Source organism: Balaenoptera borealis (assembly GCF_965194805.1).
Source record: "Balaenoptera borealis genome assembly, chromosome: 1".
Classification (NCBI taxonomy): Eukaryota; Metazoa; Chordata; class Mammalia; order Artiodactyla; family Balaenopteridae; genus Balaenoptera; species Balaenoptera borealis.
Window position 1 is genome coordinate 92,648,050 of NC_138860.1, and position 12,403 is coordinate 92,660,452.

General features: G+C 50.7%; 1 protein-coding gene across 6 annotated transcripts in view; it reads right to left on the minus strand.

The window, feature by feature from the left end:
* Nucleotides 1-12,403, minus strand: part of VANGL1 (VANGL planar cell polarity protein 1) — a 56,496-nt gene that overhangs the window by 15,333 nt on the left and 28,760 nt on the right. For all 6 annotated transcript variants that reach the window (XM_082369385.1, XM_082369388.1, XM_082369389.1 and 3 more), the window contains one exon: nt 11-144. In XM_082369385.1, the coding sequence (XP_082225511.1) occupies nt 11-144 (134 nt within the window). The remainder of the gene's footprint in view (nt 1-10; nt 145-12,403) is intronic.

Consider the following 12,403-nt stretch of genomic DNA (forward strand, 5'->3'; position numbering starts at 1 on the left):
AGGCACGTACCGTCTACGTTGTAGACTTTCAGCCCGGCCATGTGCTTGGCTGCTCGGAATTTGGAGGCTGTTAGGAGGTTGGGGTTATAGATGGTGAAATCTTTATAGTAATTTTCCAGAACCACCAATGCTGCTCGCTGGATACTGAGAAAAGAAGGCAAAATTAATGCAGTTTTTCCAAGCACGTCCTGTGTGAAAAAAAAATCCTCTTTTGGGAGTCAGGTAAAATAACAGATCACCAAGGATAACCGCACATAGAAGGCTCCTGGGTTTCACCACATCTTTTGTCTCCAGGACAAGAATTTAAAGATGAAACTTAAGTCCCATCGTTCAGTGGCTTCTGTGCCTTCTCCCAGGCTACATCATTAGCCGCATCCCATCTAGCCAATAGGCGAGAAAGGAATGTTATACCTTCTCATTTAGATTTGCTTAGGCTACACAGAACGTTCCTCGTTTTCTCAGTTTACAGAAGAGCAAACTGAGGATCCCCCCAGAAGGTCAAGGGCTTACAGATGGCTGCAGAGCTACTGAGTGAAACAACAAAGTGTAGATTCAAGTTTGTCAGGTCTTAGAGCAGTGTTTCTACCTACACCTCATTGCCCCTGATGGAAGGAATGTAGGGTTTTCAGTTTTCTGTAGGTCAAAACAACACCCACACAGGGCAGAGTGCACTCGAAAAATACTGGCTGCAAACACTGGTTAATCCTGATTCCTACTCTTCGTCCCATCCATCCCAGGCCAGCGAGAGCTCCCTCTTTCAGAGGAAACAAGACCCTTTTCCCTGAGCCCCCTGAGGCCTCAGCTGAGACCTCACTCTTTCTTGGTCTACAAGGCCTCCTGTTCCATGGGTTGCTGTCCCCAGTCCTCCGCAGGGGTGTGTGAAGAGGACTCCACTTGCCAGTGTCCTGCGATCTCTAACCTGTCGCCAGCTTGGCCCCTCTGAGAGCAGCAGAGGAGCAGAGAAGAAGTAGCAGGGTGGGTGAAGGGGGCACCCATACTCAGTATCGGTCGCAAAAGAACATGTTCTTGGACACAGATACAGGACGCTCACCACTTCAAAGAGTGACCTGTAATAATACAGCCAGGGATTTTACATACCTCATCTCATGTGACCCTCACAATCATTCAAGGGAAGAAAACCAAGGCTCATAAATCTATGACCTGCAAACAGGACACATCTACCAAACAGCAGAGCTGGAACTCCAATCTGCTCCTTCTCCCAGATGTGTGGCCACTGTAGGACAGTGTACGTATGCACTGACCTCTCCAGGTCTCTTAGATGTTCACCAACCACCAGTGTGTTAAACTCCACATAGTTATTTGTATCTTGCCCTTTATATTTTTCTTCCTGTTTCCCTGCTAAGTAGGTGAGCTTGTAAGGATTATTTACAATAGCCTGGGCACCAGGATAGGGCTGCCTTCAATTCCTGGATGACCACACTGCCTTCTACAGCTCTCTGAGTGGCTCAGGGTTCCTCACACCAAGACAAGACAGCCCCTAACCTATCAGCTTGACACTCTGCCAACCCACTCCTCAGATCCCCTTGGGGCTGTGCCCCCAGCGTTTAACATGGAGTCAAAAAACAATCTAGAAGTCAATCAGCTCATCTCCTTGAGAGCAGAGTCCTGGCAATGCTTTCTTACTCATATCCCCACAGTGCCTCGATCCGTGATCTGCATTCAGTTGGGGCTTAGTATCAACCTAGATATGCACACTCATGCGGGGCTGGGGAAATCTGGGAAGACCAACTTCCAATAACAGAAGTATAAGATTCCTAAGAGCAAATCCACATTCAAAAGCCCTAGTCATTTAGTCTTCCAGTCGCCCACTCACCACTCTCGTATTTAAGAACCTATGTCAGCCAAGCTCTGGGAATGCAAAGATAAGGTGGGAGGAGCTTCTCCTTGCCGGCGGCATATGTGGAACAGAAGCTCTGTGACCACCAACTGGAATACACAGGGGCTGAGGAAGCACAGAGGAGGGCTTCTAACCACCTGGGACTTGGGTAGGCATAAGAGCAACTTCCCGAGGAAGTGAAGTGGCCCTTGAGTTGAGGTTTGTGTGTCACAGACCTTTGTGCAGAAGTCCCCTTGGCTTCCACAGACGCCCCTGCCCAGTGGATCCCCGGCTCAGCATGGCCGGCCTCCTCTCTGTCCCTCTGTCTGTGACATTCTCCCACGGGCGGGGCACGTGCCGCTTCTCTACCTCCTGCTCCATCCTGAGGCTGACGGCGGCCTCTGCCTGCTCACCGATCACACACGAACACTCCCTCCTATGCACCTCTACCCGCCTGCCCAGGCACTGCTTTTCCGAAGTCTCTGGGCTTTTTGCAGATGAGGAGCCCCTTTACACAGCAGTAGGTCTGTTCATGTGCACAGACTTGCCACATGCAGGCTACTTCATCCCAGGCTCCTGTGCTGACACGGACACATCTCAAGGGGCCTGGATTCCAGCAGAGAAGTATTTCCCTGATCAAGATTTAAAACTTAAAAAGGCAACTCAGAGGTTATTCTCAGGCCCGTCTTCAAAGCAAACCCTCTTGTGGTTGTGGGGTTTGGCTTTTCTGTTCAGCCAGCCCACAAGGAGGGGGCCCAGGGCATCACACTACCTCAGCCGGGGCCTGCAAGGCAGAGAGGGAACGGCTGGACCGGAGCCTGGTGGCCCTGTTTCCCAACCTCTCTACCCCCAAAACCACCGTGCTGCCCGGAGAAGGGGTGTCTGTCCACACCCAGCTCTGGCAGGGGCCTTGCTCTCCAAATTGGGCAAGTCCACAATCAGCATTACGCCAGAGCCCTGGGCGGCCTGGGGAGGGCTCAGGGACTGGACACGAGCCTCCCCAGGCTCAGGAGCCTTTGCTCAGACAACCAAACAAGGGGGAGAGCTCAGGTGATGTTTTCTTCCTCCAGCCCCGTCTCAACAGAGAGGCACCAGAAAGCCCCAGAATCAGCTGTGGACCTGCCCGCCTCCACAGGATGACAAGCTAACATGGGAGCTAAAAAAAAAAAAAAAAAAAAAAGTTGAGATTTGGATTAAAATCCAATCTGCCTTTCTTCACCTTTTTGAAGAGAGCAGACCATGTAATATACGATGTAAGTCATGTTGGTGAGTCAGGGTGATCACCAGCCTGAATTAAGTACTGGGCTGTGCCTCGTGTGTATCAGAGGGGAGGTGTCAGAGCCCTTAGGAGGCAGGGGCTCCTCCTGGTGCCCACGCTGTAGTCACCTTGAGTACTCACAGCCGTTTTTTCTCATTCTTCACCATGTTCTCCCTCACTACTGGCTACCGAAGTCATTCCTAGCTGCTGTCAACCTAGCTGCCTCAGGCAATGATCTTCTGTTCTTGTACATCTTCAACCTTGGTATAAATAGAGAAAATGGGCTTTGCTGCACCGGAGTGAGGAGCTCTGCTCGGGCTAAGTGATATCCGCTCCAGGACGGCAGTCCGATGTCGATTTCAACCCCAAGTCTAAGGGCTTTCTCATTTCTGTTCTGGCTCCTGATTCATGCTCTGGACTGGTTGAGTTTGTTAGATAACTTCAGGATAAAAGAAATCTACGACTACTCTATCATTTGGCATCCACTGAGGGGACACCTTGCAGGGCACCCTAGCATCAGCTAAGTTATGGCCCCTCAATGCCAGGATGCAGGAGCAGCCCTATCCTCAGCCAGGGTTGGGGTTCAGAAGCCCCCTGCCTCTGCTCCTTGGCGTCTTCCAAATGTGGCATCTCACAGGGCCAAAGCAGGGCTGATTTCTTTCAGGAAGGCTTTTCCAACCCTCTGGTCCCCACTGACCTGTCAGGGGAGTCACACGGGCGAGGCCCGCTCTCCAACAAGCCCCGGGAAAGTCCCCCACGCACAGGGACACCTGCGGTGGCTTCCCCACGGGGCACGGTACTCGTTGGCTCAACCTGCACATTTAGGAAACCCTAGTAACTGCCACAGGTATAGGATCAGTTCTGAGCATGTATAAAACCATGGAGTTTCAGAGGCAGAGGGGCCTCAGAGATGAACAAAAGCAAACCCTTCAACTAGCCCCAGTCTCCGGACCAGACTGCCTCTGGGGAAGGAGGGAGGCAAGAAAAACAGAGCTGGTGAGAAATTTGCTGCCTCTCTTATGACTACCACAGTCATAGACAAAAGACAGTAACCTGACTAAATGATCCTCACGCAGAAACCCCATATACAGGCAGGCAGAGCCTGATGTCCAGCCTGATTGTGGACATGGCCACACCAAAAACCCATGGCAAGGCACACTTTCCCAAGATACGGAACTCTGAGCTCAATAATTACTGTGTTCCAATACACCCTCCCAGGGAAATACCCCTTTTCACAGACCACATATATTTGTGGAAAACAGCGCATGGATACGCATAGCTTGTAACAGAAATTCACTTGAGACCTGCACATAAAAACACCAGTATAGGAATCCCAGATATGCCTAGAAAAGGACAACATGGATGACGGACTAGCCATGATCAGGACCAGAAGAAGTTGATGCTGTTCCCAGTGGGAAAGTAACCCCCCTCAACTCTACTTGGTCCGAACTTGAGCTCGTGGATGAGACAGGGCGGCAATGGATCAGCACAAATGTCTGAGGGAATTCAACAGCCACGGCTGAATCTGAAACTCACCCTTGACCATGTTGCCTTACGGGTCTATTTTCTTTTCAGGACAAAGAGGGTGCAATGTGAAATGCTATGTCTAATCAGCTACAAAACATCTTCCAGTGTCAGTGAACAACTGTCATACAAAACTGCCATGGCAATGGAGGACAGGGTTCACCCTCGTGCTACATTTCTAAAACACATTTGCAGAGAAGCACCTCCGAACATAGTTCAAATTTTAGTTCATAAAACTCTGAAAGACATGTTTTTGAAAAATAAATTCTGAAAAACAAAACCAAACTAATGCCCTACGTATCTGTACCTCCGCAGCCTCCCCACTCTCTCTGACAGTGGGTTTAGGATGCAGACTGTAAATGGTGCAGGCTCAGGGCCCAGAGAGCATGACCCTTGACTCTTCCATTTATTCTTTGACCTTGAACGAGTTAACTCATTTCTCCAAAGCTCAGATTCTTCATCTGTAAGATGAGAATATAACAACACAGAAAACCCTGCTATAACACGGTAAGTGGGCTCCAAAAGAGTCGACTGTATAAATGTATTACTAAAAGGTTAATGCAGTGACTTGGGCCAGCCTGGTGCAGGTAGCTGGTCAGAAAATCTAGTGACAGACTGCAAGACCCAAATATACAGGTTTGGGCTGAGGTCTGGAGTCACCCGTGGTAGTTGTCTCATAAGCTTAATGTCAATGGGGACAATTCCAAATTCAATGACTTTCTGAGACTTCAACAGTTGGCACTGAGGCCAGGAAAAATACTGGAGACTCAGGAGTCCACCCTTCACTTTCCTATTTCCCAAGGAGAAGCTGCCTGCTTGGTTTAGGTTTTTGTTAAAGATTAAATGAGATAATATATTTTAAAGTGCCTGACCCAAAGCAAATGGCTTATGAATGGTAGCACCGTGAGCTTACACATCCGTGTTTGGGGAGGCCAATCTGTCCCCTATGTGTACCTGCACTGTCCTCCCCACCAAGGGCTACCACGAGGGCACTACTACAGGAAATGAGCCAGGACCATTGCTTTCTTTAGGGACTTAGACCATAAAGTCATGCTACTCTCTGTGTTTATGCAGTATTTGCTGCCAACTCTCAGCCTCCTGAAAAAACAAAACTTTAGCTACCGAGAGGCATCTGTGGTACAAAAAGTAGAAAAAGCACTGCCTTGGAGTCAGAAGGCCTGGATTCCAGATCTGATCCTGCAATTCTATAAACCATATAAGTTACTTCCCCTTTCTGGGCCTGTCTCTTGGCTGGTGATAGAGAGGGAATACCAACTACTGCATTTGGTTGTTGAGAAGAACAAATGAAATACTGCCAGTGAAAACATTTATAAACTTACAGGATTATACAAATATAAAATAGTATCATATTACTAACGAGTCTGAGCATTTTGTAGCAAGGGATGGGGTTGGTTGTTGGCTAAACTATTCACACAGTTCCTGGACATAAAAGCATGACCCAATCTCCACTTATATATATATATATATATTTTTTTTTTTAATTTATTTATTTTATTTTTGGCTGCTTTGGGTCTTCGTTGCTGCGCACGGGCTCTTCTCTGGTTGCGGCAAGCAGGGGCTACTCTTCGTTGCGGTGTGCAGGCTTCTCACTGGGTGGCTTCTCTTGTTGCAGAGCACGGGCTCTAGGTGCACGGGCTTCAGTAGTTGTGGCACACAGGCTCACTAGTTGTGGCTCGTGGGCTCTAGAGCGCAGGCTCAGTAGTTGTGGCGCACAGGCTTAGCTGCTCCGATGCATGTGGGATCTTCCCAGACCAGGGCTCGAACCCGAGTCCCCTGCATTGGCAGGCGGATTCTTAACCACTGTGCCACCACGGAAGTCCCTCCACTTATATAAATCAGAAAATTTTTGAAATGAAGAGAGCTTTAGCGTTCACCCAAGCAGAGACTCAAGAATTGAAGAAATCAGAGTCCATCCAGTCCCAACACGCAATCCAAGCACCAACTCTTTAAAACACCCCAGAAATCATTCAGCCTCTGCTTGAAAAGAAAATGTGCTCTCACTTTGTACTGAAATGACCTTATTTTAAGTTCTACCCATCGGTCCACCCACAGCTTCCTTCCGCACCCAAGCCCCTCCTTCTTGTGAAAGCCCATCATATACTTGAAGAAAACAACTGTGGACATAACCCTCCTCCCTTTTAACCTTCCCATTTTGCAGATAAGGGCCCTGAGGCCTAAAAAAGCATGTGCACACCACCCCGCCCCCCCATACAGAGTTGTCTATTTCCTATTCATTCACTTTCCTCGGATCTGATTGTGGCTTCTGCAATTAAACTAGCACATGCTATTAAAATCAGAAATATTAAGGCTGTAAGAGCTCACCCCGTCAGAGGCCTCACACTCTGCAGCTTTAAGTTCTCCCAGAGCAGGGAGAAAAGGTGAGATAGGGCCAGGTGGGGAAGCCTTGTTCAGGTTTTAGCCACTTCTTTTCAAATGTTAATTGCTCCCTTGAGCTCTGTCAACAAAAACAGCTTTCCACTGTGTGAAAAATGAGCAAGCATTTCCTACATGCCAAAGCCCCCACATAAACACTAGCTAGCTGCCTTTATTCTGCCTGCCTGGGTATGTGCTGACAGGAAAGCTCTGGGGAGACAGTGTGCTGGTCATAGAGTGAAATCTGCAAAGGCCCCCCTTCAGGGTTACTGTTCATTATCCTGCCAGTCAACTAAGGATGCTAACATTCAGAAAGATTCTAATGACCAGCCTTGACCACTCCATCCAAAGGCAAGTAGGAATTATGAGCACCTGCTAAGTCCTGCTACGTCCCAAGTGCTGGGATGGATGTGAACGACACCTCAAGGGGCTCACACTCCCGTCGGTGACAACCACCCAAACAGGTAAGTACAGTTGAGTGACTTGGGGGCCAAGACAGAGCATGTGAGTGGGGGTGGGGAGTTCCAGGTGAAGATCCACAGAGGAGGCAAAGCTGAGTCTCAAAAGATGAATGATGGTCACATCACATGGACGACAGCCTATAAAGCCAATTCCAGGCAGAGGAAGCAACGCAGGCAGAAACAGGCTGGTGTTCAACAATCCACCTAAATGGCTACAACAAGAGCAATGGGGTCACAGTGCTGAGTCCTAGGACAGCTCTGAGAAACCTGATGGGGTGGGTTGAAGAGCATCTCCCCCAAATCCGCATCTACCCAGAAACTCAGAATGTGACCTTATTGGTCTTTGCAGATGTAATTACAATTAGTTAATAAGATGAGGTCATACTGGTGTCTGTATAAGAAGAAAATAGGACACACAGAGAAGGCCGTGTGATGACGGAGCTGAGATGGGAGGGATGCAGCTACAAGCCAAGGAGCACTAAGGACTGCTGGCAGTGGCCAGAAGCGAGGAGGAGCAAGGGAGGGCTCTTCCCTGGTACAGAGGGAACACGGCCCTACCAACACCTACATTTCGGACTTCTAACCTTCAAAACTCAGAGAGAAAATTGGTTCAAGTCACTCAGTTTGTGGTCCTTTGCCAGCAGCTCTAGGAAGAGAATACACTTGCATTTAGGGAAAGCAGGATGGAGGCAGGTAGAGGGCAAGGCTGAGCTAAGGTTAGGTGGCCGAGGCGCTGCATGAATGGCAAAGGGGAGAGGGTGAGGAGAGAGGACGAGGGAGGGAAAGGTCGGTGGGGGCGTGGGGGGGGGGGGTAGCAGAGAGGGTGAGCCAGCTGAGACGACCCAGAGGACAACGGCCGTAAAGGGGCCTGGGTACCACGGCTCTTTAAGGCATGCCTACCCGGTAGGTGAACTTTAGGCTGGAACCCAGGTCTTTGAGACAACTCTAAAATGCAGGCTCCAAAATGAAAGTTGACTCAGCTTCTTGGGAAAATTCCCACCCTGGGAGACAGCTTGATGCCCTCGGTTTCACCTGACTGCTACTTCTCCCCGGGACAGTCAACAAGGGTTACATCTTCCTGAATGTGTGGGTTTCATGCTCCCTAGACTTGGAGAGAAACTGACTTTGTGACCGAGAGTCAAGAGCATTTGCAGTAACATCCGTGTGAGTCCCAGAGACGCACATATAATTAGCCCCTGAATGTTGCTGCCACGTCCTCTGCCGAGAACCGGACACACGAGTGTTCACACCTCCTGGCCCTCCTGTCCCTCAATTAAAATGTTTGTCTTACAGCTGCATTGGGGGCAGTAGCTTACACAAGTCCCACACAGACAACAGGCAGTGATCACCTGGGAACCTGAGAACAGGGAGCGGCAAAAACTGGAATCGGTTCCTGTCTACTGACAGGTCTGAGTTAGGATGCAGGAAGATCTGGGAGAAAGGCAGGACATTCTGGGAACTTCTCATGACAGAGTGGAGGGGACACACGTGGCTGCCTGAGATCTTGAGATACGAGGCCCATCCTGAGAAGGGACAGTGGCCAGCGTCCCTGTCCTGCTGGGGAGGCCCATGGAGGCCCTTCTCCAGGCCACATGGATCCTCCAGGGACCCAGGCGGGCCGGCTCCTCAGCTTCAGCGACCAAGTTCTCTGAATCGAGATTCGAAAACTGGCAGGTGTCCCTGGACGAGGCTTTGAACACCAGCTTCAGACAAGCGCTGCAGGGGATCCCCACTGAAAGTTAGCAAACTGAGACCAGAAGCCGCATAGTCCTATGGGGGAAGGAGGTGAAATGTGCTGTCTAGCGGGGCACACAGGGCACTTCTCCAAGCCCTTCACTGTCCCGCTTTAAGTTCCTGCTAAGAAAGTGTAACCTGGGAAACACCCTCTCTAATAAAACAAGCAAAGTCTGGGAGGAGACAGTCTGTGAGCACAGAAGTGGCCAACAGCTACATGCAATGCCCTGGTCCTCCTGGTCGCAGCAACTAAACAACGAGACGTGTGTCATTCCTCTAGGCTGCAACACGGAGAGACCACCGGGCGGTTCTGAGTGTGCTGACAGCACTGATGAGAAAGCCCCCACCTAGGGGATGATCCAGTCAGAGCTGGCTGTCCCGTAACAGAAAGATGCTGGCAGACCCCTTGCACTGGGGGGACCTACGAGATGTGCTTCCCCTCAAGTGGCAGGTTTGGCTATGGCCACATCTGCCCAGAGAGCTCGCAGCCCACTTCCAGGCCAGGGCACAGGCCCCTCCCACAGGATCCAACCTGGGCTGCACCTGCCAGCCCTGCCATGGGAAATCAGCCTTCCAAGCTTTAAATCACTGAGCTAAATCACACCAGATAAACATCGAAGACGACCACCTGTTCTGGGTGCCTTGAAAAGCAGATTTAGATCGGGACCAAGAGCAGCTCCAGACCCACCCAAGATGCTCGGCTGGCCTGCCCTTATCCAGCCTCACATCCTCCTGACACGGGAACCTCTGGTCCTGGGAAGAACCGCAGGCACCCAAATGGAAAGGTCTGGAGGCCAAGGGCAACCAGTCTAGCCAATGGATCTCTGCTCACAGAGACCAAGCGAGGCCAATACGGAGCAGGACAGGGAAAGGGGACCCTGTTCACTTGCCCTCTTGAGTGTTAGCGTACCACACACACTGAACCAAATCACACCCATCAATCCGTGGCGGAGCGTGCAGAAAGCCAGGCAGGCCGAGGGGCGAGTCCTTGGGAAAACGGACCACACACCACTCCAGTGCGGATCCACCACCCGCCGCCAGGGGCTGGGGGTGGGGATGGGACCATGGAAACCAGGTTCACGCCCAGGGCTCCGTCCCCTTACTCTCCGCCTCAGAGCGAGGATCTGTGGGCAGACACCGTGCGAGGGCAGCCTTCCCAGCTGTAACTGCTGCCAGTAGGCAGCTGAGCAAACACAGGCCCGCAGTGTCCGGCACCTTCCACTCTCATTAAAGCCACTTTTAACAGGCACCACGGGGCCAAACCACAAACGGCAGCTCTGAGCCCGCCTTCGAAATTCTCCCACAGCAGAGCAGAGCGTGAGCAAAAATCTGCACACGCTACTCTTTAGCTCTTACTCGTTTTCATCCTTTGTTTCCCTAGGGAGTGGGGGTGGGGACTGCTAATATCTTTACTGAAAAGCAGCTACGCAAGAAGGCACATTTCCAAAACTGAGACTGCATGGGAAACCATGATCATAAAAAACATGAACCAAGACCTTTGGCGGTCATTTTAACACACGCCCTCACTTCACAGGCGATGGAGCCAGGTCCGCGACAGTTGGTGCTGGTGCTGAACGTGGGAGGGAGGGGCCCACAGCCCAGCGTGACGGCCAAGCCTCATCAGTGGGGTAATCACCAGCTTTGATATCATTTGACCCAGAATCACAGACGCAAGATTTCCAGTGGAGCTGGATATATCCCGGCGTTACTGGAGTAAACTTAACCTCCCCAGGAGACTCCCCTTTTCTCACTTCTAACTAGAAAACCAAAGTGCCATCGAGAGAAACAAGGCCCCCACTCAAGCTGGGAAGATGCAGGCGTGAGCTGGAAGAGAGGACAATAGGAGCTCTGTTTCATGGGGTTAAGCTCTGCTCATTGATCCGTGGTTCCCTGGGGCTTTAGGGTCAAAGGTCACCAGGGTGCCTAACGTTCCTGTCTTAGCTCAGGCTGCCATAACAAAATACCAGAGACCGAGTGGTTTAAACAACAGAAGCGTCTTTTCCTACAGTTCTGGAGCCTAGAAGTCCAAGCTCAAGGTCTGGCCAATTCAGTTTCTGCTGAGGACTCTCTCCCCTGGCTTGCAGATGGCTGCTTTCTCACCGTGCCCTCACATGGTATTTCCCCAGTCTGCATGCACCAGGGGAGAGAGCATGCAGGCAAGCTCTCTGGTGTCTCTCCTTCTAAGGCCACTAATTTTAGAAGATCTATGAACTCCCTGAACCGTAATTACTTCTTTAGAGGTCCTATATCCAAACATAGCCACACTGGGGGTTTAGAGCTTCAACCAATGAATTTGGGGGTAATGTTCCACCTCTGGTTCCCCCAAAATTCATGTCCTTCCTGCAAAACACATTCATTCCATCTCCACAGCCCCCAGTCTCTTAACTCATTCCAGCATCAACTCTCAGCCTAAAGTCCAAAGTCTCATCTGAATATCATCTAAATCAGATATGGGTGAGACTTGAGGCAAAATTCCTCTCCAGCTTCACAGTGAACCTGTGAAACCACACAAGTTATGTGCTTACAAAATTTCAGGGTGGATCAGGCATAGGATAGACATTCCCATTCCAAAAGGGGCGGACTGGAAAGAAGGAGGGAGTAATGGGTCCGAAGCAAGTCCAAAACCTAGCAAGGCAAATTCCATCAGATTTTTTTTTTTTTTTTTTTTTGGCTGCGTTGGGTCTTCGCTGCTGCGTGAGGGCTTTTCTCTAGTTGCAGCGAGCGGGGGCTACTCTTCAGTGTGGCGCACGGGCTTCTCATTGCGGTGGGTTCTCTTGTTGCAGAGCACGGGCTCTAGGCACACGGGCTTCAGTAGTTGTGGTGCACAGGCTCAGCAGTTGTGGCACAAGGGCTTAGTTACTCCACGGCATGTGGGATCCTCCCGGGCCAGGGATCAAACCCGTGTCCCCTGCGTCGGCAAGTGGATTCTTAACCACTGCGCCACCAGGGAAGTCCCTACATAGATCTTAACGCTTGAGAATAATCCTCTTTGGTTCAACACTTTGCCCTTGGGGCTCACTGGGGTGGCAACATCACCCTCCTAAGGCTCTGTGGGGTGGCCCTGCCAATGGAGCTGTGTGCACTGGGCGCCTGGCCCACTGAAATCGAGGCAGGGGACCATCCTCTGAAACCAATGGGGAAGCAGCCTTGCCCCTGGCCCTGTGGTAGGAGTGATGAATCCGAATCACCTTTGGA